Source organism: Trichechus manatus, unplaced genomic scaffold, assembly GCF_000243295.1.
Source record: "Trichechus manatus latirostris isolate Lorelei unplaced genomic scaffold, TriManLat1.0 scaffold00143, whole genome shotgun sequence".
Lineage (NCBI taxonomy): Eukaryota > Metazoa > Chordata > Mammalia > Sirenia > Trichechidae > Trichechus > Trichechus manatus.
The window spans coordinates 6,920,166-6,947,053 of NW_004444079.1; the positions used below are offsets into that span (position 1 = coordinate 6,920,166).

The 26,888-nt window shown below is 44.1% G+C and overlaps 1 protein-coding gene across 2 annotated transcripts in view; it reads left to right on the forward strand.

Annotated features, from left to right (window-relative positions):
* Positions 1-21,176, forward strand: part of CADM1 (cell adhesion molecule 1) — a 386,692-nt gene extending 365,516 nt beyond the window's left edge. Inside the window, exons 8-9 of one of the 2 annotated variants that reach the window (XM_012558183.1) lie at positions 11,447-11,578; positions 20,793-21,176. In XM_012558183.1, coding sequence (XP_012413637.1) covers positions 11,447-11,578; positions 20,793-20,827 — 167 coding nt within the window. In that variant the 3' untranslated portion in view covers positions 20,828-21,176. Of the gene's footprint in view, positions 1-11,446; positions 11,579-13,768; positions 14,011-20,792 lie in introns of those variants that run through there. The other variant, XM_004385690.3, reaches the window with a different exon arrangement.
* The last annotated feature ends 5,712 nt before the right edge of the window (positions 21,177-26,888 follow it).

Genomic DNA, 26,888 nt, shown 5'->3' on the forward strand with positions numbered 1-26,888 from the left:
ACAGGGAGGAAGGGGGGCAATTGTTTTGTCACCCACCATGGTGTAAACTAATTATCCACCTCAGACCTTTTTCACAGCACACTGAACTCTTGCAAAAGTAGGTTTCATGCTTGATTCCAGGATTTAGGTGTTACTAATCCAGAATAAGAAGCATATCCTAAAAAGGAGGGAGGGAGGAGACATAAAGTGGTCAGAGCTAAACAATTATATGAGCTCCCATGATGTTGTGGGACTTCACTGCCAACCAGCTACAGCTTCATGAACATTCTGATCAGTCACTTCTTAATAATGAAGTCCCCTTCCTTGTCACTGTGATCGAGACTGTAAGGCATAGAATTGCAGGGCTCACTCTAGCCTGTTAGAACGGAGGGCTCCATATGGCCCCTTCCTGAAAAGGTTTCCCTGCAGCTCCCTCGAATAGCTGGTTGTCAGGTTCAGCCCTTGACTCTAGGTCTTACCTAGTGAGAGAATATTACTGCCCAGTGTTCCAAAATTTAATAAATTTATTGCCTACTGTGGGCTTCTGTCAAAGGGGCCCTGGTGGCACAATGGTTAAGCTCTCTGCTGCTAACTGAAAGGTCAGCGTTTGTTACCTACCAGTTGATGCTCGGGAGAAAAGACCTGTCGATCTGCTCCCATAAAAATTACAGCCTAGGAAACCCTATGGGGCAGTTCTACCCTGTCCTATAGGGGCTATGAGTCAGAATCAATTCAAGGGCACACAACAACAAACAACATGTGCTTCTGTCAAACCTCAGGGATGCCTTTCATTTGCTATTATGCCCTGTGTCCCAGGTTTAGCTTAGCTGTTAGATTTTGCACAGAATGTGAGCTCCAGCAGGCCAGATATGTTTTGTCCACTGCTGTATGCCCAGCACCTGTCTACGCCTGTCACGTAGTTAAGTGCTCAGTAGATGGTTGTTGGATGAATAAATGAACTTCATATCTGAAGACTTTAGATAAACAAATAGGATAGCTTCTAATAAATAGAAGGATAACTAAATAGAAAGATGGCTTCTAACAAATAGAAGGTAGCTTGAAAGAAAGCCAGCCCATCAAGGGAGTGAGTGTTTCATTTTACCTCACCATTATTTGTGATGTATTTAGAAAAGTTGCAAAAAAAAAAAAAAAAACCTGATTTTCTTTTATACTAAGGTTAAGTCATTTTCCCTGCATACACAGTAATGCTGGCAGTAAACCACCTCTGCTTGTGTTCCTGGTTGTAGATGAGCTCAGTCCTTATCCTGACCCTAAAGAAAACGACTCTGACACAGTGGCCATGGCAATTGATCTTCTCAAAGAGTTACTAAGAAAGGACCAAGTTCTCCTGGACTGGGTTGGCCCTGATCCCTCTTGGCTTATTAGCCAGGTGAGGGTCACTCCACTATGCAAAAGTACTTTTTTTCCTCTTTAGGAAAATGTGACTAAATCAGCCATCTACTCCTTCCATCAGTATCATCCATTAGGGATATTCCGGGTCTCAGCATCAGAGGCATCTTTGCTGCTGTTCTATCAATCACCTCCAAGTCAGGAGCAATAAACCAACAACTGTTTGTGTTAATAATAATTCATTTAAGTTAATAATTAAGTTGTTTCCCCATCCCCACTCCCTCCAGGAACGCTGCAGTAATATATTGCTCAGGAGCTGTAAGTCATGTCGAACACAGGTGAACTGTCGGGCTGGGGCTGGGCTGCCTTTGCATCTGGTTTGATGAACTAATCAAAAACTGATTAGCACCTTTGTTCAAAGGGGATGCTGATTAATCAATTACTATTGATTGTGAGCTTGGCTTCCCTCTGCCGCAAAGAGACATCTGAAGAAAAAAAAAAAAAAAACTAATAAAAATTGAGCAGCTGTCATAGTGTTTAAATTTATTAAAACAAAATACATTATTTTTTATGAAGCTGTCTTGAAATGGGTCACTGAAGGGGAGCATATTGATTGAGAAAGGATGAACTTCTCAAATTTCTGTAGCCTAGAGACTGAATTCAATTATAATACAAGACAAACAGGTTAAAACCCGTCTTAAACGGTCCATCAATAAATTAGAGTAGGTGTTGCACATTTAATGCTAAACTGTGGTAATGAATAATATTGCCATCCATTCTCTGCTGCATCTGGGCAGAAATTTCATCCTTTCCATATTATGGATAAATGTTATGTACTGAATTTCCTTTAAAATAACAATGACCTGTTCTCTACTCGCCTCCTTTTCCTCTTACTTCCCCCCTTTCACCAGTGCTACGTCAGTTAATGATATTTTCATAAGCAACATATGGTGCAAAGTCCTTACCCAGCAAAGCAAGTTACCCAGCTGATCTTCCTCTTTAATCAGCATTAAGAAAATATGTGTGTGTGTAGTTCAGTGATTTAATTATTGGCAGACCTAGAGAGCTTATCCAGTTCTACTTTGAACCCTTTCATTTACTTTTAGGGTGTTAACTTTATTGATGACAGATCCACAAGAGTTTTGAATTGTTTTATCAATTACGTCTGCTGTTCCCTGGTGACAGCTGGTGGTTCTTGCCACCCATGTGGAATAGAATAGCTTTAAGCATATTTATCCTTCTATTTTATTTTAAAACTTCTAAAAAATGTTTCCAACTGCCTCTCTCCCTTCAGCAATGGAAGGTCCTTCGGGACTGTTTAGTGGAGTGTGGTGGTAAATACACAGTGAGCCTGAGAAGGGCCCTCCAGCACAATCAAAGCAACCCATCCGTCTTCTGCTTTTGAAGCAAAGGCACTGACAAATTCCAGAGCTGTCCTACTTTCCCCAGACATGTTTTCACCTCTTGCCCTACAAACCAGAAAAAGCCTACATCTCCCTCACAATTCACAGGAACTATGGGTGGAGGGCAAATTCTAAAATGACATTGATAGCCATTCCTAAGTGGTAAGAAGGAATCTAGGTAAACCAACTATAGTCTCACAAATGGATTACAAAAGAAATATGAGCTCAAAATACAGTCCAAATTTAGATCATAGAGGCACTTACAGGGCTTTGAATCCAGATTACTAGTTCTGGGGTGAGAGAGAGTGTATGTGGCCGTCTGGTTCCTGTGAATGTCCTAAAGCCTGACTGGACTTGCTTGAAATGTGTGTAGGAAACTGTCCATAGACACAGCATTTCTGGGGGACTCTTTCCTAACTGGCCTCGCATAAAGTGTGGCCCAGATTTGGTAAACAAGCTGTTTCATTTCCATGGTAGAATAGTAATAATGATAACAATAATGATTAAAAAAAGAAAAACAGCTCAAGCTTTGGCCCATAAATCTGTAGTATTATGTAGCTTGTGTTTGTATAGGGCTTTATAGGTGAGATAGCTTTTTCATGCATATTAATTATCTTATGGTCTTTATTCATCCAACAAAAGTTTCTGAACTCATTCTGTCTCCTATGCTCAGGGCTGGGCGCTAGGGATGCAGCAGTGAGCAAGGCCAGCTAGGAGCTGAGCAGCTGTGGATCTTATGTGCCAAGACCCCTCCTCTCAGAGTTATACTCTAATGGGGGTGATAGGCTGGAAACACAAGATCATTTTGGACAGTGATAACTGCTGTGAAAAAAGTGAAAGTGAGTGACTGGGGCGGGCAGGAGGTGGTGGCCTGGAGGCCATCTTAGAAAAGCTCATCAGGGAATGCCCTTCAGACAAATAGCTGAGTGACAAGAAAGAGCCAGCCTTGGGGAGATTGTCATGAAAACTCTGTGAGATTGTTATGGAAGGGTTGTTAGTCTGTTTTTACAAACTAGGAAATGGGCTGAAGAGATGAAGTATCTTACTCAGGAGTCAGAATTAGAACACCGGTCTTTTCTGCTTTTACAGGGAATAGAGGACTTTGGTTTAGAATGGTTATCCCTCACCAATGAAATCTGTAGCTCCCTTTGCTCTGGATCTTCTTTCATGGGAATCCTTTTCCTCTTGGTCCCTTTTCAAACTCATCAACTCAGTGTGTGCCCTCAGAAATGAGGCGCGGGAACTCAGCTCTCTGCAGCCCATCAAGCGTAGAGCTGTGTGCTGAGTGACCTGGAAGGCCATTCTCCAGCATTAAACGAAGCCCTTTCCCCTTCCAGAAGATCTAATCTCTGATGTTTTTAGTGCTATTGTCCCCACTGACTCTCCTAAATTAAGGGACGTTTTCCTCTGAGATGGTCCTAAATGCCAAGGAAAAGTGGTGGGTTGAAAAGGGTTAAAACATGTAGATTCTCTTATTTTAAAATGTAGGTTTGTGCAAGGCAACAGACTGAAAAATTGTATTGGGTCCAATGCCAGCTTGTTCATGATTTCCCCCAGTCTGAGTTTGAACTTCCTGGCATTGCCGATCTTTCACATAATCCAACATGTGACTTTTTCCTCCTATGGGGAGGAAGGAGACCATCAAACAGAAACTTCTCCTCCAAACGAGAAAGGGAGGCAGGCTACAGCAAAGTGAGAATTCCAGTTCTACAGGTTGGACACTGCTTTTGGGGTGACTTCACCATGTTCATTAATCCATCCTCCTCACACCCCCAAATGCCTGAGATCCACTGAAGCATCTTTCTCCAGAGAGAGATTCTAGTGGGAAATGTATGTTTGGAAATACTTTACAACTCCGTCCTCTTTATCAGGTGTCTACTTCTTTAAGGAAAACTCTGGTATCATCCTCAGTGCCTTCCTGCTGCTTAAAATGGAAAACGCAGTCACACCTCTGCCTTCTTGTTATCAGATGAGTAGAGGGACTTATAAATGTGCCCGCATATGTCTCTGGTGACTCGAAATGCCTTGGGAGGATTTGCATCCTGTTGCATCAAAGTCATTTCCCCCTTTAAGTCAAATTAACTATATCAAGTAACTTGAGAGGGGAAAAAGATCAACATTAAAATAAAACAAAAACACTTGTTCTCATATTTAGTTAACAACGCTTTTTTAATATCCTGATACTCAAATGGTGTAACTGAATGACAGCTCGGACTAGGTGGCCTTCAGCTGCCACACCCATGAGCCACAGAAGACAGCAAGGCCTTTAGTTATACTGTGATGAGTTGACTGCAATTCAGCATCTACCTATTGGGCATCCTACCATCTGTGAACAATGCTGAGTATGCAGTACAACCCCTGCCTCCAGAGAGCCTTGGGCCAGTGATAACAATAGGAATGAAGCCCTTCCTTGGGCTGTAAGGTAATGGATTTAAATTTGGCAAACATCTACAGAGAACCTCTGATCTGCTGAGCCCTGAGCCAGATAGGCACTTTCATATTCCACAACACATTGACATTTCTAAGCAGCCCTCTGAAGTGTATCATTGTGCTCGTTGGCTCAGAGTGGCTGATTGATTTGCCTGAAGTCACACAGAAGTACTGAAGCCCAGCTTCTAACCTAGATCTCATTGCAAGCCCCATGCACTTTCCACTGGGCCAGGCAAGAGATGAGAGCCTAACTCTGCCTGCGTCCCGTTTGGGCCTGTTCCTGGAGAACGGCCGTAGGCAGTGTGACATTCATGGCGATGCCTTAAGAAAGCCCTGAGTCCTGATCACCAACTAGTGACAGCACACAGCCAAAATCTGTGTGCAGTACTTCTAATTTAAATGAACGCTTATCGAGCTCTGAATGGCATGATGATGATGATCACTGCAGTTTTCCTTTAAGTAGCTTAACATAGTCCCTTTGAAATGTTAGTATAGTTGCAGTTACATTGGTAGAATTAAATGCAGCTGAAGGGTAGAACTAGCTGCCTGGGATGCTGGATGGGAATCTTCATGATTTTCTTCCCTTACATTTATTCGTTCCCTTCCACTTTCTAAGAAGAAAGAAAAGAAAGTTATGCTGCATAGAGGCTAGCGTGCTCCAATATATATTAACATCTTAATGGGAAAGCTGTGCAGGTACTGTATACATTTACTACTCTCTGACAAGAGGGAATTAAATGTCAGAAGGATTTGTAGCATCTATAATTGAATTGGTGCTGAGAAAAGCAAATCTTAAAGAAGAATAACATATTAGGATTAGCAAATAATGTGGCATTTTGTCAGCGCATGCCATTCAGTTTGTTGCCCTTCAGTAATAAAGTTGTGCTGTTTAAAATGCACACTTATTTGTGTTGCCATAGACGGGAGCCACAATAGGTGATAAGAATGAGTAGCTACATTTTTCAGATGGTGCCAGTTTTTTTCTTTTTTGAGGTCAGATTTTGTTTTTGCCTCAGATTTGGAAAATCCAGTCTGGCTTTTTACTTCTTCTAGCAAGAAGTAGCAAATGACATAGTCATTAAGCCTGCTCTGAGATAGCCTAATTCCTACAGCCCTAGGAAGCTGGAGGTGGCATCTCCATTATAAACACCTGTTTTAAGAGTTTTTAAATCAACCGACTTGTCCAGCAAGACCTCAGTCCAGGAAAGAGACTAAAACTAAACTGCGTGACAGAAGTGTTGCAAAAATTCAGCAATTCTAACTTTTTCTCCAGTCATCCATGAATGAGGGAATTGGAGAAGGATGAGTATTTAAATTGTCCAATAAATAGAAATAGGAGGACTCAATGCCTTAGAACTTACCCCATGTTTTAAGTATTAATGTTTAAGGGAAACCTAAGGTAGTTAGTAACCTATGAAAAGTATAAATACCTGCACTTGAGTGTATAGCTCTCCCCAAGTTTTGCTAAATGTGCTTTAAAGCCTGAGCTGGGGATGTTTTGAAAATGTTCAGGAAAGCCAGCTCAATGTGGATGTCATACCCTGTGCCTTATATTACCGTGTATCCCTACATCATGCTTCCACTGCCTCACGGGTAGAAAACGTGGTGTCCTTGTGGGAAAAAGACTGACCTCAGACCCTGTGCAGCCCTGGGCTTCCAAGTGGGCAGTCTACAGTTGCTGTGAGGTTTCTGCTCAGTGATTTCCTCTGCCAAAGTCCCTATTTGTCAGAAGCTTGTCTGGGATATACCGGCCATTCCTCGGTTATCCATGGATCCCTGCCTTTGGCAGCAGAGCCTTCTAGGCTTGTCACAGATCCATGATTATGGCATTCGCATGGCAGTTTATGTTGCACATCCCATGCCAGGTGGTAAAGTAGCCACAGAAATCAGGATCTGTTGTAGAGCCCTGCTAAACACAGGCAGTGGGGCTGCCAGAGCGCTGCACCAGGAAGGACTCTGGCAAATAGTTAGAGGAAGGGAAGTAAGTAGAGACGGAGGAGTCACCTTCCTTGTCAGGCCCTAGGGAACTTTCTCCTTTAGAACTCCCCTTTCCTATTGCCCATGCCATGGATCAAGCCTGGTCAGCTGGACCAAGGTAAAGAAACAGGAGCAGTATGGGCATCACTCTTGGGAGTTTCTTTGAAGTGTTTTTTCTTTTTTTTTTTTGTCCTTGTAATTTCTAAGATGCTAAAGGGAGCCCAGGGTGGGTGAAGCCATGACCCAAGTAGTAGTAGGCAACTTAACATTCTGCAAGGAGCTTGTAAACTCTTACCTGGAGCCAAGTGGCTCCAGCTTTTTGCCAGAAGAAAAGCTAACTCACAAATACTAAACAGCTTATAAGGTATCTGTCCTGAAGCTTCTGTCACACTCAGAGCCATAGAAATGGCTGCCAGGTGACAGTACGGGCAGGGAGGATTGTAGCACAATCGTGAGTAGTGATGAGCACCTCCCATCATGTGCAATAGGCACCTAAGAACCAGACTCATCAGATGACTGGGCCTCATTTCCTTGAGGTCATATGTGAAATAATTCGGATGAGATTCTTAACTCTAGTTGGGCTGTGCTACCCATGCTTGCTTGGTTCTTCAAGGTTGAGAGGACATTTATGCTCTCAGCGTCCACCAAGCAGAAGCATGGCGTTAATGATGGGACAAAGCTCAGTCCCAGAATATGAACCTTATTACACCTGTTACTAAGTGAAAGGCACAATTACAGCCTCTTAGGGAACAAGAAAACATTACCTTCTAAACCAGAGAGACGTCCATTTGCCTGAAGACCGGGCATTTTTAGAAGAGTTTTACGTGCACACATTTATCTTTCAATTCAGAAGCTGTGGCAGCTGTAGAATTCAGCTCTTTGGTTTCCTTCTGTGTTTGATTCAGAAAGGAGCCCGAAATGTGGGAGGATGTCCCCACAGTAGAAGGATCTGGCCCTTCTGGCAGAGCAGCGGCAGGAGGAGTGGTTGACTTAGACTTTCCCAAGTTTTTCACTTAGAAGTAATTTCTCAAGAAACTAGTCAGAGCTCTTGCCTTGTGAGTGGAATAGGTAAGTGGCTGATGGGCTTTGTCAGAGCCATGTTCCCTTTTGATAGTCTGTATTCTTCCAGTTTCCATCCTGCTCCATTAGCCCAATGCCTCTTTGTGTAATGCCCTGTGCTATTGCTTCATATCGTAACTGCGGCAGTTCTTATCCAGTGTAGTAACCAGCTTTCACCCCGTACCCCCCACCCTTGGGCCAGCCCACAGCACAGTAAAAACTTCCACCCATCCCACACGTGGAAGCGAAAGAGGAAAAGCAAGCTGAGCCTGGAAAGGGTACTGCTCTTCACAGGGGAGGCCGAGCCATGACAGGGGCACCAGTGAATGGGCACAACTCTATTAATGCCTGCCACAGTAAACCCAGGAGGACAGAGTGGGGTGGGAAGAGGTGGCGAAGAGCTCATAACTGGCAATGTTCCCTGTAAATTAAACATCAGCTACCTTCTGTGTCCGTCTGCAGTAACTGAAGGCAGGAAAAATGTCTCGGTGATTAACTGGTGGTAGTAAACTTTCTGATCAAAGTGAGTATCAGAAGATAGCTGGAGAGATTACCCTTATAAATAAGTATCTGTAAAATATGTGTGCCCTTGAGGGCGGGGAAGATAACTAGAACCGAGGTATTTAATTTGGGCTAAGTGCAGGGGGGAAAAAAGAAAAAGCCCTGTGCATAGTTAGCTCTAAATTCATGGGGAGCAAAGGTCAAATGAATAGTTTTGGCTCAAGAAATTAATCTTACAGATACACTCCCTGTGTCGGTTTTTGGTTTTTGCAGGGGTTTTTTTGGTCTGTTTATTTCCTCTTTTTTATCATAGAGCTACTCTCTCTCTCACTGGCTTTCTCTTCTTAGGCTTCTAGAATGTTCCTGCACCTGGGCATTTAGGAGGCAGTCTTTTAGCAGTGGACATGAGAGTGCCTTCCCCCAGTGGGTTAGGTCTGTGCCTTGAACGGCTTCTCCAAGCTTCTCTCTGCTCTCGATCTTCCCAAGATGGCCCTCTCTTCCCCCCATTGCCTCTTGTCCCTGACTTTACCCTCTCTTCCACTTCTAGTATCCCGTTGTTTTCTTCACCCAGTTCTGAGACATATGGAGTTAGTTGAAAGACACATAATTTTCCGTAGGTCTGGAGCTCATGGCAATCGGAAATCAGTTAATTCGCCTTCCCACAAGATCCTTTTTTTTGACAGCTCCCTGAGGAAAACACAACTTGCCAGCTTTTCTGTTACTTCAGTCCCCCTGTGAACAATTTGGGACTTGGGCTGTTGGGGTGAGAGTCTCCAGCATGGAAGGCACTGTCCTCCAGCAGATCCCCGTGTCCAGCAGCACCACACGGGGAGCACTCCCCTTCCACAAGCTCTGTTGTCTTTAAGAGAAAAAAAAAATGTTTCCACGGCTGAGCTGCACCTTGTGGACATGACTTTCAAGACGATGGAGGCTGTAGCATCTGCACTCGGCAACACTTTTGGCTGAGCAGGGAGATCCTCTCCACCACGTTTCCAGTTGAGCTTATTAGACATGTTGCTGGAGGGGCTCGCACATCACGAAGCGGGCTAATTGGCTGCGGTGCACTCTGCCTCCAACCCATCTCCATCCCCCAATTAAACTCCCATCATCCTGTTGTCCCAGGTGACCTGCTGCTGCCTTGTATTTGGCATTTCTGTTTGGATTTGGTTTTTTGGTGAGGAGGGTTTTTTTTTTTTGTTAGTCCTTTCAAAGGTAACTTAATGAAACACTTTAAATACTTCATTTTTTTTTAAATTTAAATTATTTTAGTTAAACCACTTTTCATGGAACCCTCAGTCACGACCTATTTCCCCACATCCTTCAGTGCTTAATCTCAGAGCGGAATTGGAAATATCGATAGAAAGTGTAAATCATGCCCTCCTGCTGAAAGTGTTGTATCAGGTTTCGGCTCAAAAGAGCACCATTACCTTTAGCTGTCACGGATCTGTACACTTGATCGATAAACTTCAAATATTATTAGAGGTGGAGGCTTCAGAGATTTGCTCTGTTCTTTGGAGAGAGGCAGAGATAAATCTTTCTTAAAAATTGACTTGAATCTGCACTCTCAGTCTTCCTGGTGAAATGCATTTCTCTAAGGCGTCCAGCAACTGCAAGGGGGACAGATTTATAGGCCATGTGCTTCTTGTACTGAAAGATTTAAATGGTAAATCCTTCACATATGACTTCACAAATCATGTAAAGTTAAAAGATTTTTACCGTTTCTGTTGCTGCTGTGCTTAAATTGTAAGGTACAGCTAGTAAATCATTTTAATGGAGGTGTCGTACTTGACTCAATAAAAAAAAAAGACAATGGTTTAGCTTCCATTCCAAAATGTTAATGTATTAATCAACGGGAGAATAATTGTTTTTTACTACATTATAAATCTCGGGTGCCATTAGGATTTCAACAAGGGGTGATGTAGCCACATTCCTAAATTAAAATTATTTACACTGCCATACATCCATTCTACATCGCCATAGCTCATTCTGGGTTCATTTTGGAGTTGTTCCCCAGCCAAACATGTCGTTCCTCAGTTGGAAGAAGACATCCCGAGGGAGTGATACTTATAAAAGAAAATTAATTGCACTGGGAGGTGTTAAATAAATAAAATAAAAACTGTGGCAATGTACAATTATTCCTTGCTGTCCTTTTTGAAATAGGTTTTTAGGTTTTAGATTGAGGCTTACTCTCTCATCCATCCTAAATGTAGCAAGCATGTCATTTGCCTCTAGTCTTATAATCCTTGTTTTATCTCTAGGCAGCTGTGGCTTGTGAGCGCCTTACTTTTCCTATGCGTGGAAGGGAGTAAGTCACTGGGCATCTATAGAAAGGCACTCTGTTGTCCCTGCCACAGCTCCTGTGGTTGCCTGGAGGTGCCATGTGGAATGCCCTTAAATAGTTAGGTCAGTGTCCTTAATTAGGGTCTGCAGCTGGAGGTAGACAGAGCGAAGGCTAAGACTAGCTCAGGACCGTATAGACTACTTCTTCCCTCCCTGTCTCCCTAAGCTTGTTCCACGTGCATTAGTGCTGCTATGCTGCTTATAATGAAATTGCCTTGTGGGGAGAATAGATCAATTCAGCACTGGACAGGTAGTCTGTTCCCTCTGTGTAACTTGATCCATCTCGATTGTTCTCTCTGACTCCTCCATTAAAGTAGGCGACCTTCTGACCCTGGAGGCAGTGTCGCCAGGGCTTCTGGTATCTTGTAATGAGCTCCACATCCCTATTCCTCTTCTGATTCCAACAGATTCTCGAGCAGGCGAAGAAGGCTCGATACGGGCAGTGGATCACGCTGTGATCGGCGGCGTCGTGGCCGTGGTGGTGTTTGCCATGCTCTGCTTGCTCATCATTCTGGGACGCTATTTTGCCAGACATAAAGGTAAGCAAGGTGCTCTAGAGGCAGGAGGCTCCGTGCCACCACAGCCCCTTCCCAGAGGTCTTTGGAAGGTTGTCCTTGATAGGCAGCTTAGTTTATGTGGCCACCCAGCCTGTTTGATTCCTGTAGCTGGGAGGGGAGAGGGTGGGGGGAAACACAGAAATCTGAGCAGCTGCTGATTAGGACTCCTAGAGTTGATGAGTAGCACTCTTTGATTTGGATTTTCTCTAAATATAAAGTTCGTAGATTTGTTATTCTACAGTCCGTAACTGGGGATAGGCTAAAAATTATAAAGTAGGGGCTGGTGTGCAAGGTGTGTTGTGAAACTTCAAAAAGAGCATCATGGAAAAGGCTCACCCAGATCCTACTGTCACTAGAAGGCTGGTGGGCCAGCCCCGCTCCCCGGCCCCAAACTCGGTGTAATCTGGTCGCAACATAAAGAATACTTCCTTGGTTGGATGTGCCCAGGTTAAAGAAGATCTTTGGGCGTAAAAGCCACATAAATATGTATTTTTAAAATTATCGGTGCAATTGATTTAAATTGCCATTAATCATCACACTTATCAGCTATGCAGTCTGGATGGGCAATCATCTCTTCCAACACTCCTCCTCCCTGCCCCATGCTGCTCTGATCCTCTTCTCCCCTTTTGGTAATTTATTCTTCCCTTTCTTTGTCCGCCCTTGTCTCTCTCAGTTATTTTTCTCAAGCACTGTGCAATGAGCTTGGGGGATTTCATGTAGTATTCATTGGAGGCGCTTGCAGACTGCTTGATTTTAGAACTTGGGTTAGGAGGAAAGTTTCTTAAGAGTAGCAAAGGAAGCCCAGGGTCCTTGGCAACTGCCTCTAGGATACCAAGTGCCCTGCTCGAGCATAAAACAGTTTGGGACTCCGGGAGCTATCCGTACTTCACCCTCCGCCCGCACTCAGGAGGCAGTCTGTTTGGGCCGAGACTCCCAGCCTCTCCGTGTGGCGCCTGATAGAGCCAGAAAGGTAAGGCCAGAGGCCAGGGCCAAAGTCTGGGCAGTGGCTGTGGACGGCCAGGGGAAGAGGACATGTGTATTACTCTAGGGGAAAGCAGGATCCAGGAAGAAAGCTTTTGACTGCCAGCCTTCTCAGATTTGTCACTTTGAAAACCTGAAAAGATAGCAAATGTATCAGCCTTTTTTAAAATCTAAGAATCTTTAAGAATACAGTATACACTGGGAAGAAGGTCGTTTGATTATGAGAGGACAGTTTAAGCTCTACCTATACACCATAATGGAGCCCTGGTGGTGCAGTGGTTTAGAGCTCAGCTGCTGACCAAAAGGTCAGCAGTTTGAATCCACCAGCGGCTCCTATGAGTTGGAATCAACTCGACAACAATGGGTTTGGTTTTTGGTTTTATATACCATAGGAGGTACAGTCCTTGTCTTTCTCCATTTAAACTGTTGGGACTTGGCAATGAAAGTGATATCAACTTTGTAATGTTCTGTTTATTGTCACGATAAAGTGGTTGTGCCAATTAGCAAATCCATGAATCCGGGTCCAGGTTAGAACTACATTATGAGAGAGAATCACTTGTTCATTAAGACAGATCCTAAGCCTTATTATCAATCTGGATAGTGCAACCTTGATCTGCAACTCCACTCTGAAACGGAAGGCATAAGAAAATCAAACATACTTGTGCAAGTTCAAGCACATTCTCACTTATGACTAGACATTAATGATTTATGAGGACAAGAGACTCTGGTTCAAAGAAATGATTTGAGATGACGATAAAAGCATCATGAGGGCCCTAATTCATTTATTGGCTAATTGCTCTTCCTTGCTTTGGTCTTTAACCATGGATGTGCTCATAGCTGGTCATTGGTCCTGGGTGTTTACTGTTTACACGTTAGTCAGCAGCTCTCCAGCTTTCTGCATTTTTAGCTCCCACTCACGTCTTCTTCTGCTGACATCCTCTGGTCATAATCACTGCTCTAATGTCTCATTTGCTGAATTATATCGCAGCGGTTCAGTTGGAGTGGTGCCTTTGGAACCCCCGGATCCCCATTTGTCTCACCCTCCCCCCTCTCTTCTTCCAATTGTTTTTTCCCCTCTGCTGCCTGCACACCACTTCGGCTGATGATGGCCATAAAGCAAGTTGCCATCTCTGTACCACTTTATACAGAGGCCATCAGACAGTCACGGTGCTTTACCCCTTCATCTTTCAGGTACATACTTCACTCATGAAGCCAAAGGAGCCGATGACGCAGCAGACGCAGACACAGCTATAATCAATGCAGAAGGAGGACAGAACAACTCTGAAGAAAAGAAAGAGTACTTCATCTAGATCAGCCTTTTTGTTTCCATGAGGTGTCCAACTGGCCCTATTTAGATGATAAAGAGACAGTGATATTGGAACTTGCGAGAAATTCGTGTGTTTTTTTATGAATGGGTGGAAAGGTGCAAGACTGGGAAGACTTGGGATTTGCTATGTAAAAAAAAAAAAATGCTCTTTGAAAGTACACTCTGCTGTTTGACACCTCTTTTTTTTGTTTGTTTGGGTTTTTTTTTTTTTTTTTTTTTTCAGTTGTTATTTCTTCCTACCAAGTCAAACTTGGATACTTGGGTTTAGTTTAGGTAGATTGCAGAAAATTCTGTGCCTTGTTTTTTGTTCGTTTGTTGCATTTCTTTTTTCTTCCTTTATGCACATTTATTTTTCCCAAACAATTTTGGAATTTGTTCCAAAATCTCCTATATTGGAATTTGCCTGCTGGGATTCCTTAGAATCTTCTCCCCTTTTTTTGTTGTTGTTACTGTTTTGACTTTCTTTTGTTTTTAAAATAACTGCTTTCTGTTCAAAATTCAGTTTCATAAAAGGAGAACCAGCACAGTTTAGGTTTCATAATTCAAAATTTAGTGTATCCATAATGCATTCTTCTCTGTTGTCGTAAAGATTTGAGTGAACAAACAATGCGAACTCTTTGCTGCTGCCCGTGTTTCAGGTCCTTAGAGCAGTGAAGACTAGAAAATTAGACTGTGATTCAGAAATTATTGTTTGCTGTGGAAACTACATTACTGTGCAGGGTTATCGCAAGTGAGGTGTGTCACAATGAGACTGGATCTGTCTTAAATTCTGTATCTGTAGACGGCTCAGTAGAGATACCCCACACTGTCCAGAAAGGTTTGGGGCATAAAGGGCTCCTCCTTTTTCAATGCCCTAAGCAGACCTGACAGGTGCGGTCTGTTCCTTTTATATAAGTGGACAAATTTGAGTTGCCACAGGAGGGGAAGTGGGGGGCGGGGGATAGTTCTGCTCTGGTTATTTCTGTTCCGAATGATTCCATCCACCTTTCCCAATCGGCCTTACTTCTCACTAATTTGTAGGAAAAGCAAGTCCACGTGGTGTGCGAATGACTGAACGGGACAAGTTATTTTTTTTTGTTTTTTTTCCTTTGTGCTTAGTTAGGAAGGCAGTAGGATGTGGCCTGCGTGTACTGTATATTACAGATATTTGTCATGCTGGGATTTCCAACTCAAATCTGTGTGAAACTTTCATTCCTTCAGATTTGGTTTGACAAAGGCAGGAGGCACAAAAGAAGGGCCGGTATTGTTCTCACGCTGGTCTGCCGTCCATCTCAGTTCTCGAAAGGTCAGAGCAGAGGTGGAAAAACAGCATGTAGGGATTTTCAGTTACTTAATCAAAACTCAAATGTGAGTGTTTTTATCTTTTTACCTTTCATACACTAGCCTTGGCCTCTTTCCTCGCCTTAAGAACCATCTGCCAAAAAATTACTGATCCTCCCTTGATGGCCGCCATAGTGCATAGCTACTAAAAATAAGTTACCTTGAACATACCTGAGATGGGGAGCCTTGGGAAAAGGTAGAGGAGTCAAGTTACCATTTACATTTTTTTAACAAAATGTGGGGATTTTCACTGAACCATCTAGGAAATCGAGAGGTAGTCCTGAAGGATGAAAACTAAACTCTTCCCATATGTTGTGGTAAGGCTCCAGACTCCCGGTAACAGCCCCTATGGAAGGATGGCATCAAAAAAGATAGATCTCTCTCTCTATATATATATATATAAATATATATTATATAACATTTTCAGTGAGTAATTTTGGATTTTGCAAGGTGCATTTTTACTATTGTTACATTCTGTGGAAAACTTACGCTGATTTATTTAAGGGGAAAAAAGTGTCAACTCTTTGTTATTTGAAAGCGTGTTTATTTTTCTTGTCTTTATTTTAACCTTTGATAGAACCACTGCAATATGGGGGCCTTTTGGGAACGGACTGGTATGTAAAAGAAAATCCATTATCGAGCAGCATTTTGTTTACCCCTCTCCTATCCCTAGGCACTTACCAAGACAAAAAGCCACAACCAACATCCCTCTCTCAATGACTTTTTATAACGTGCAGCTCTATTCCGAGCCGTAGCACCATTCTGACCATAGTCTAACCATATCAAAGGGTGAGAACCATTGAGCATGTTGTCGAAAGGCTTTTTTAGTTGTTATTTTTAGGAGGAAGAAAGAAAACTACCATTGCTCATGAAATTGGCATCTCATTTTTGGAGCGTCCCATCTTTCTGTTTTGACCAGTGTACAGTAGTGCAATGTCCCTGATGTAACTTTATGGCTTACAGTGTTGACATGTCTCAGGTCCATGCGTTTTGATTGGTGTTTTCCGTCTCAGGTAGATTGCGAAGTGTAGGCCCCACACATTGGAAAAAAATAATAATAATAAAAACAAAGCAAAAACAGGAAATTATGGATTTGAGTTGTATATTGGTTTATGTATTTTTTAAGTATACAGTGCACTGTTTGAAATGTATTGTTGAGTATTACTTTGTACAGGTTGATCACTTTTTTTAGAGTGAAGAAAGAACAAACTTGTTTTTTGTGTTTTTTAAAGGAATATAAAATAATGAAGGATGTATAATTGATGCCAAATAAGCTTGTTCTTTAGTCACGCCGACGTCTGGTTTTTCCCTTTAGGCCAGTTCTGTTTTTAAGGTGTACACAGACAATGTTACAGTGTAAGAAACTCCATATCCATATGTTCCCATTCGCATTTTGTATTGGTTCATGTATACCATTTTTACAAAAAAAAGAAAAAAAAAAAGAAGTACTATAAAATATCTGTCTTCTTAATAAAAAAATTAATGTTACAAAGTGATCCTCTAATCTCATTCTGGACTTCTTGTGGACACCTCAGCGCGAGAGACGAGAGGGGCCGCTGGTCCCAGCTTCCTCCTTAGGACCTTGCGCGGCCGGGCCGGGAACGCTGCCAGTGGATGCTAGCAAACACTGCCGGCTGGGCCTCTGAACTGCTTTCTCTCCTCCTCTGCTCATCCTTCCCGTCCTTGTTCTCTCCTACCCTCTCAGCGGACAGGTGGGCCAGGTGCTCTAGCTGAGTGTGGGCTCCTCACCATCGACTCAGCGATCTATGCAGGTGTGCGGGATGCAGCAGTGCACCAGCTGGGCGGCCCCTCTCGGATCTGTCTCCTGTCCTCACTGCCCTCTTTCACCCGCCACCCCCACCAATTTCCCTGTGTTGGCTACTCCACCTGTCTCTTCCTTTGGGATTCCGTGTCTTGACAATTCATTCTGCCTTCTTCATTTAAAGTTCTCTCTCCTTTAACAAAAAGAAGATGTGATCTGCAGAGGACTGGCTCAGCAGACGACAGGAGATTGTTTTCACTTACTCTTTAGGTTGCAGAGATTTTCAGACCTGGGTGTACAGCAGGATTCGGTCTACTGTTGTCCCTCTTGCCTTGCAGGCTGAAGTGAGCAGTGATTACACTTCCTGGTGACTGGCCTCATAAAAGCTCAGATAATATTTGACCGGCCTCAAAGTGCCCTTTCACCACCACTGACCCAGCTGTGGCTGAGTTCCCCTTTCCTCTCTTGGTCAGGTAATGGGGAAAGCTGGACAATGAAAGAAAAGGTAAGCTCCAGACCAGCCACCGGCTGTGAATGCCATGTCGGTCACTTCCGTCCTGGCCTGGTCTCTTACCCCATTGCTGTAAAACTCAGTTCATCAGATACGCAGTCAGTCAGCACCTGCTGTATGCCCAGCACTGTGCGGGACACAGAAGTGTAAGGTGGGCTCCAGAGGCTAACTGGGGGCATCAGTTACACGCACATGAAAGCTAGAGTTGATCCTAAGTGATAGATGCCACAGCGAGTATATGTATATATATGTGTGTATACATATATATGTATGTGTGTGTATATATATATATGTGTGTGTATACATATATATGTATGTGTGTATATATATATATATGTGTGTGTGTGTGTGTGTATATTTAGAGAAAGGACATAAGTGAAGGCTGGCTAGTCAGCTTCATGGAGGAGCTGGGACCCAGCTGGATCTAGTTTAGAGAGAAGGTGAGTCAAAGGTGTAGAAGGCAATAAGCCCAGCCAGCCTGCTCATTTGTTTTAGAGAATAAAGTGAAATCAAAGTAGGTACATAGGGTGGAGTCAATCTCATGGCCATACTCAGAATCCAGGCAGAAGATCTAGATTTGCCAGAAGGCAAGGAGCAATGGGGAGCACTCATTTATCGTTTCGTGTAGAAAGAGCGCCATAGTGACAGGGTAGAGATCAAGAGCACAGGCTAGAGGAGACTGCCTGGGTTTCAATCCCAACTCCGCCATTTATTCATTGTGAAACCTTGGGCAAGTGACCCAACCCACCTGACTTTGGTCTCCTGCTGTGTAAGGTGGGACCACCACAACCTCCAGGGGTTGTTAGGAGAGAAAAATGAGATAAAGCTCTCGGCGCTTAGCAAAGTGCCAGGCGCAAAGTAAGCGTTCCTTATATGTTAGCCATAATTCAGGATAGAGGCAGATGGTGATTAAAAAGATAGAAGGTTATCCATGGCTACCAAGAAGTGGTTGCTACTAGGAAGGAGCTCTTCGGGCTCCTGCGCACACAGACACCTCATGCCCTTGTGAACCTTGCATTAGAATGTCTAATGACCCCTTTCTCCTCATCATTCATTAGTATAGTTATTCCAGATCATGGGGCCCCTGTGTCCCCACTCCTGTCCTCATTGTCTCTATCATGAGACTCCAGTTTGAGCATTAACCTACAGAGGAGGGACCCAAGAAGCTCACTGAACTGAGGCAGAAGTGAGGTGGTGACTTGCTGCGCACGTGCATTTGGAGTTCCATGGGGTATGCAAATGAGAAGGCACCAGTAGCAGCCCTGGTGAGAGCTTGATAAGTTGCCGGGTTCTTCATTTGGTATGAGAGAGAAAATGGTCCTTGTTTCCTCAGGAGAGTTTTCACAAATGTTTTGGCCTGGTTGCATTCTCCAAATACATCAACTGGAACCCTGAGGTGATATGCGGGTGTTAATTGGTGCAATCTTTCAATGTCCTCTGTCTACTTGAAATGTAATTCTTGTACTGCCGTGGACTTATTCCACAGAGACACTTCTCTTTGATTCTATCGACCAGAACCTGAAAGCTACCGTGCGGTTACCATTCTACAGGTATAAAGACTCTGTTAAAGTGAAGGCATTTTGTTTCATTTTCAAATTATCCCTCAGACTAATATCTGCACCTTTTTACCAGAATGCCAAATACACGTTCCTTAGTCAGGAAGAACTAGCATGAGTTCTTCAGCATGAGGGTGAAATTCGTATTCACAGCCACACATGTATCATTTGGAAATATTTCCAAAATGAAGCGCTTGGGTATACTGACCCGCTCTGCAGGGGAAGGAAAAGGGAGCTCTTGGCGGCCATGCACATGACCTGTGGGCCAATATCATTGTATTAAAGTCAGCACTGGGGACATGGCGGGCGCTTGACAAGGAGTTGGTGATTAAAGGGAGAGGAGTCAAGCAGCTGGCTGCTGGAGTCTTTGGTTTATACTTAGTCTGACCGGGACACCAATTCTGCATCTCAAAGCTTGACATGTATAAGTCCATCCTCAATATAAGTAGCTTTCACGTTGGCTTCGAAGAAATGAGCCAGCCAGCTCTGAGTTTACCACTGTTGGTCTCATTATTCTCCAGGACCTGCTGGAACCGAAGATGCATTGTCCTCTCCGGGAAGTGACATTTTTGGTAATGGCTAAGCAAAGCCTACCGTTGCTATCATATAGTGTGTTGGGCCTTCAGAATGAAAATTTCAAGCCAACTTGTGCCCTCATTTGTGTTCATCTCAAGATGTTGGAAGGTGGATTGAATAGAAGCCACAGCGTTCAGTGCCAGCTCCCCACACCCCCACATCATTCCACATCATAGAAAGAGGGTGTTAGGACCAAACAAGGGTCATGTAAGCACCCTAAAACTGAAACATGAAAGCAAGAAACTTCTCTGTTTGCAAGCCTTCCAATCCTCAGTTTACAGGCTAGGCTCTTCCACACGCAAAACTATATTTGTTTTTGTTTTTATTTTTTGGTGTTTGTATTTTTCATTCCAAAGAGACTATAAACAGTCTACTGCCCCAGGTGTTCAGTGCCAGGAATTGCAACTCAGGCCTTGCGTATTTACATGTGGAATTAATTCCAACAAGGAACCTGACTTCAAGTCTACTGTTTGCTCTCTCACACACACATACGCTCACCTTCTCCTCCTATTTTACTCCCTTCTAATCCTTCAAGGTGTGAGCTGCAGGCCAGTGATGCCCGGGAAAGTAAGGACAACTCAGGGGCAAGTCAGCGCACCCTCTGGGCCCCGCAGCTTCTCCAGCTGCCCTCAAACGAGCATATCTCAGACACGATCGCCCTAAATCTTTCTTAAGTGCTATCTTCTCAGGTTAATTAATCACCAGCCTTAAACTTGCTGTTACCAGCAGGAAGTTCATCCTGAAGTCAGCAATGTTACGATTGCATCTTCTAATACTGTTTATCCTGCATTAGTGTTTACTTAGGGGGAAAATTGAACCGTAATTGATATTTCAGTCTTCCAGAGCTGATGTTGGAAGAGCCTAATGCAAGCCTTTAATAGCAAGCAAATATTTAAATCCCTTAATGGTCGTTGAATATTGAAATGTGTGCCTTTATTACTCTTTTTGGTTTGTTTTCTCTGTAGTTGTGTATGTCATTGTTTAAACTTGCAACGGATGCTGCCAGGCTCGAGTCTAGCTAATCCACAAAAGCTGTTGGCCTAGACACAGCAGACCTGATTAAAAAGTATTGCTAGGGAAGGGAGTCTTCTGCACTAATCAGTCTCTGTTAGCTAGTGACGAAATTACTCTCCATCTCTCTCTTTCTCTTTCCCTCTCTCTAGGCCTGTTTTCTCTAACCTCTCGCAGAATAAAGTGATGAGGGCAGCTATAGTGTTGCAATTAGGAGCATGAATCTTTTATCGTTTGGACAAGGAAGGGGAAATGCCATTACTGTCAACTGAAATGTCCTACTTGGGTTTTTTCTCCTACTTCCCTGCCAAAGCCTATTGCTGCTGCTGAAAGTGTATAACATTCACAGCTGTTCTTGATGGCTTGATTCTTAATACAGCCAGAAATGTAGCCCGGGAGATGCTTAAGACAGTTTATGGAAAATAATAGATTTTCTTGCAGAGACACCAATGCATCGAGAAGGGCCTTGAGTCACGTTAGACGCAGCCACAATCGCCCGCCAATTTTCTCCTTTTCTGGCTTCAGTTACAAAGGCTGTTGCTAAAAAAAAAAAAAAAAATGCAGGCCCTGTTGAATTGTCTATGTTTTCCCAGTTGGTTTCTATCAGCACCTAAAAGTCTCTGGCTATGGCTGCCTTTGTCTCACCACTGGCCTCCAGCAGCTGCGGGATCAGAAAAGAAGCCGTGCCTACGGGAGTGGAAAGGAAAGGATGCTACAGAGCAGAGAAGACGAGCTCCCTCCAGGGAAACCAGTGGATGAGAGCTGAGACTGGGTCCACCAGCCTGGGTGCTCCAGAGACAGAGGTGGCAGTGTTGGAGGCCACCATTGGCCATCCTAGCAGAAGGGTGGGGGCCTTCCTTGTGTGGCATCCCCGCGTGGCCATCAGGAATGCTAAGAAGTGGTATAGTTAATTCCACTAGCTTCAGCCATACCACCCCATCACCGTGCCCCGACTCTCAGACCCAGGCCTTAGTTATAAGCCTCTGGGAATGAAACCCCCATTGGCAGGTCAAGAGGGAATGGCTTCTCAGTCACAAATGCGTGGAAAGCTGCAAAAATGAAAAAGCAAATGGTGCATCACAAGGTTGCAGCTCCCAGACTGTGCCTGCAAATGCATGTCAAAAGCCATGTGTTTGTTCACCCCACTTTGTCTCCCTTGCGCTGGGAAACAAGCAAGGCAGAGGGCACAGGCCAGCAGGCCCCGGCCAGATCGCTCTTCCCACTCTGGTCGCAAGCTGCAAACACCCCCAACCGACTTGCCGCCATTCCTCCACTGTTTTCATTCTCAGCTTCTCCTAAACGGAAACCATTAATCATACTAAATTGTGCAATGATTCCGTGATAGGGAGAATGCTGATGGCAAAAATCATTCTCCTTTGTTGCGCCAGGCAGGCAAAAGGCAGAAGTATTAGCTTGTTGCCCTGCCTGGCTCCTTGCAAATGCTGACCCTGTGTTTGCCCACGCAGCTGCCTCTATGCACACAGCTTATTTCAGCACCAGTCTAAGGCATTCCAAGTGTTGACAGAAAACAAGGCACCCAGCCACCTCGTCCTGATTCCAAGCACTGCCAGGAAGTCATGTCACTCCCTGAGGCTTTCCCATCCTCCAGGTCCCCAGCTCAGGGTGAGGGGTGGGGGGCGACTCCTGTGGAAAACCTGAGGTAGTCTCAGCCTGGGAGAGCAGGCGGGGTAAGCTGTGCCCCCACATACACTTCTGCCAGCTGGATTTCCGAAGAAGCCAGGTGTGGGTACCACGGAGGCTTTGTGCCTTTCAGAATTTGATGTCTGCTTCGCTTTCGACAAGACTCTTTGTAAGCCACCCCTTCTGAATTAGAATCATTTTCCAAAAGCTCTTAAGCTATGATTAATGCCAGGGCCGTTTTTAACAATCATCCTGCCAGTCTTAAGCTGTAGTCATTTTCAATAATTTGGAGTGCTGAAAGGCAAGCCAGGAGTTTGTTGACAACAAAACCCATAAGAGCCCAGCCAGGCAGCCACAAAAGATGGAAAAGCAAAGGGACCATTTAGGCAGAGCTGGCTTTCTGCTCCTCGAGTTTCACCACTAAAAGTTTGATTGAACCAGTTCACAATGCATTAAGGATCCAACTGTGAACATGGCTCGGCGAGGGGGCTGCCAGGCCTGGCTTTTGTGTGAACAAATGAACAAATTTATGGACACGTGTGTTTCATTCATGCTGCCCCTAAACCAGAGCACTCTCGTTTGTCTTCCCTTTGCCAACACCGAAGACTGAAAAAGAAATGCAGTTGCTTAGCTTTGGGGCTGTTTACTTCTTGTGAATACTGAGCAAGTCCCGGGCCAGGATTTGGGAATCTAGCTCTAAGGATGGCCCCAGCCATTTCCACAGCCCTGCGTATGAAGCTAGTGCTTCCTTTTTAATCTTGGCAATTTCATGCTAGAGTGTCCATCTGTTTGAAAAACCCAGACTGAAGCTATGGCTTGAAATGTCCGTGATCACAGATTTACTTAGACTCAGCTTCAGATGGCACCTATTTCTAGCTCATTACTTCCTCTGTTAGGAAGGGGTCAGCCCTGGTGATGGGAGTTTAGCCCAATGGGTTTGGTGTGATTGATAGATATTTGTGTCTCAACCCAACCCCTGCCACCACACTAGCTATCACGTGGTGATGTTGCTAGCCAGGGAGAATACAGATTCCTGGACACAGATTGGAGCTTTCATTAGCTGACTTACACTAAGCTCCCTTTAACCATGAATCACAAAGAGCCCAGTCCAGTGTTCAGTATAGCCTTAGAGGTGTCTGCCATGTCTTCTCTCAGTCCCCATTGACTTCAAGCCCTTTCTTCTGAGGCACAGTGAAGATTTCCACTGTTTGGCCTCTAGAAAATCATAATCTACCCGTGACTCTCCATGCCCCTACTATACCCACCACTTATAGGGTTTTGCTGAGTTTTCCTAGCAACTTTTCAGGGGCCTTATTGGGACCTCATCCCCAACCCCCTAGCATGGCACCTGCCTTAGGATCATGAGACTTTGGGGAATGAACAGTTTCCTCCAAAGCTGCTCCTCTCCTTATATTCCCTTTCTCAGTTAACAGCATCATCGAACAGTCTTCCAGACTAGAAACCTGCATGTCATTCTTGATTCCTCCCTCTTCCTCACTTCCTACTTCCAAACGGTTACCAATTCCTATTGCCCCCTAAATGCTTCTCAAACCTGCCTCAACCTCATCATCTCCATGCCTCATCCAGGTCCTTTACCTTCGTCAAAGGATTGTAACAGCCTCTTAACGGGTTTCCCATCCCCTCTACCCTAGTCCCCACTATCTGTTGTAAACTGAAGTATGATCGCTCCCTGCCCTGCTTTGAAACCACTCTTGGTTGACCTTTGCCTGCAAAATAAAGTCCACATCCTCACAATCTGCCATCAACTAAATTTGTCCCTTCAGTCTCAATTCTTCATCCTCTGCCACTTGTACCCCTTCTTGCCCACCCCAGAACAACCCCTTCCGTAACTCAAGTAACATTTCACGACCTTTCACACCTCTGTGCCTTTGAACATTCAGGGGGTGTCCTCGCCTTCTGGAGAACATCTCCACAACTTCCAGCTCACTTCTCTGTGCTTTCCCCACCCCTAGGGCTTACCTCAATTTGAGTCCTTATCACAGATCTGAACTGGTTGTTTGCCTGTCTGTCTCCCTCAATAAAACAGTACATTCCTTGAGAGTCAAGACTGTATCTGATCCAGCTCCATATCTCTGTATCTCCAAAGCCTAGCACAGTATCTGGCCCTGTGCTCAATAAATTATTGAATAATAAGAAAGAGGTTTTTTCATCTGTAGTTGGGTTGGTCTTTCATCTTCCATTTCTGTCCTGGAAATATCGTGGTAAGGCCTACTGATTTTCTTCCTTCTAACCAGCAGTGTTTAAGTTTCTAGAACTCCCTCCGTCTGCTTTGTTAATTTATTTTTCTTTGTTGCTGCCATCCCCGTCGGCATCATTTTCCTTCCTCTCTCCCTTCTTCTATTTCTCTGAGCTGTTTTATCCATGGAGGTCCATAAGTATAGTGCCCATGTCCTATCAACATTTCAAGGGCCTATGCACATATCTGAAAAGAAAGAAAAATATAAGAAAGAAAAATATAAGCTCCAATATATGGAAGAGAAAAGAAAACTCTAAAATCCAAAATTTTAAATGTTTAATTAAATACCGGCAAAGCCATAACAACAAGTAAACTACAACCAAACTTAACTGGTAAATAATCACATATAAATTACCTTTTATGTGGGGTTGTAATATTTTGATGTAATATGGGTTACTAGTGCTAGTTACTGTTGAGTCAACTCCGACTCATGACGACCCCATGTGTGTCAGAGTAGAACTGTGCTCCATAGAGTTTTCAATAACTGATTTTTTGGAAGAAGATTGCCAAGTCTTTCTTCCTTGACACCTCTGGGTGGACCTGAACCTCCAACCTTTCAATTAGCAGCCAAGTGCTTTAATGGTTTGTACCCACCCAGGGCCTCCAGTGTGGGCCAGAGCCTTCATAGAGATCCTTCAGCCTGCAAAGCTCTTGGAACAGTCCTGCCCTCCTCTCTTTTCTTTTCCTCTTCTCTCTTACTCTGTCCTCTCCTTTTCAGAATCTTACACTCCAACCAGCAGCACCTAAAACAGGTTCTGGAGGGAGCCAGTCCCAAAAAAGACCAGGCCTGCCAGGTGGGCAGGTACATACAGGGTGGTGTGAGCCATCCACCCCTCCTGGAAGGCTGCCACTTGTCATGAATCTGAGGACTAAACCCAAGGTCTCAGGGCTGGAGAGTTGAGCTGCCCCAGATTTACATAGAACACTTTACACTTCCATTAGCAATTGACTTTCCTGGTTTCAGCAACAGCAATCTGTAGAGACATCTGACCTGCACACCCAGCCTCCAATCTGTACAACAAATTGTCAGTGTGGACACCCTGGGCTTTGGAGGGCAGATGACTCCCCAGCCCTGCCGCTGTTTTCCAGCTTTGGGGTTTTGTTTTGGTGTGTGGGAGAGGGGGGTAGGCCGGTGGTGATGAACTCAGACTCCAGGAGCCAGTATTCATGAGTAGTGTTTCCAGCTGTGCCTCTGATTCAGCCTGTGACCTTGGGCAAATCGCTTCCTCCCTGGACCCTGCTCTCCATCTATAAAGAGCTTCCATCCCAAATTGTTTCGAGCTATTTGTTTGTAAAATACTTTGACATCTCAGATCCAAGGCACAGTAAAGAGCAGAAATGCCATTGTTGTGAGAGTGCATTTAAAACCCCAAATAAAACACCTTTGCTAGCGCTTGAGTCAAAAATTAAAAAGCTGTTAACAATTGGCGACTAATTCCACTGTTGCTTTATGATGTCCTTGCCATCCTGGGATCGTCCAATTTCTGTCCTTTTTCTTAAAAAATAAAGGCTTTTTTTGCGTGAAGAATGGCTTTAATTTAGTAAATAATTTTGACTGGTGTAATTACTTCTGTGACTTTTTGTAACAACTTCGCTTGGCTGATAAAAGCCCCCTCCCCTCCGTCTTCCATCCCTGGTGCTCTATAAAGTAATTGTGCAATTAGGAAGAAGTGGCTGGAGCCCCGTGTTTCTCTATATTTTAAGTTGGGAGTCTGACTTTGACTCCCTGCTTGCTGGAGTGGGTGAGCCAGCCCGTTATTAAAAAAACAATTATACTGTTAAAAAATCAGGCGCTCCACAAGTGAAAAGCATCGATTGGAAAGAACTGGTCAGTTATCACCAGAAGGTCCTGACAACACACTAATAGGTTTTTCTGAAGATCCAATCAAATTTTCTAGGCAGAGGCTTGAGGTGTTCTACGTGGGATAATGCTTGTCCTGGGCAATATCGATTTCAGTGTGGCTCTCTCCTCTCTCCCCTCTTACTAGTTCGCACTCTCCTGCTGCTGCTATTTTTTATTTTTTTTATTTTTGTAATAAAGACTTGAGCTTTGTATTCCATGTTAACAGCTTGATGGTGGGGATAGGGTGAGGAGAGTGAGGAGCCTCAAAATTCTTGTCTACCCTTGACTTGGGACCTCTCTGTATCTGTACTCTCTCGCTCCTTACTCTGTCTTTCAAGTCAGAGAATCCCTGCTTCCTGCTCTGCTTTTCCCTGGCCTTGTGGATTTTGTTCTCTCCCCTATTCATACCTGGTGGCATAACGGTTAAGTGCTCAGCTGCTCAACGAAAGGTTAGCGGTTCAAACCCACCCAGCGGCTCTGCAGGAGAAGGACCTGGCGATCTGCTCC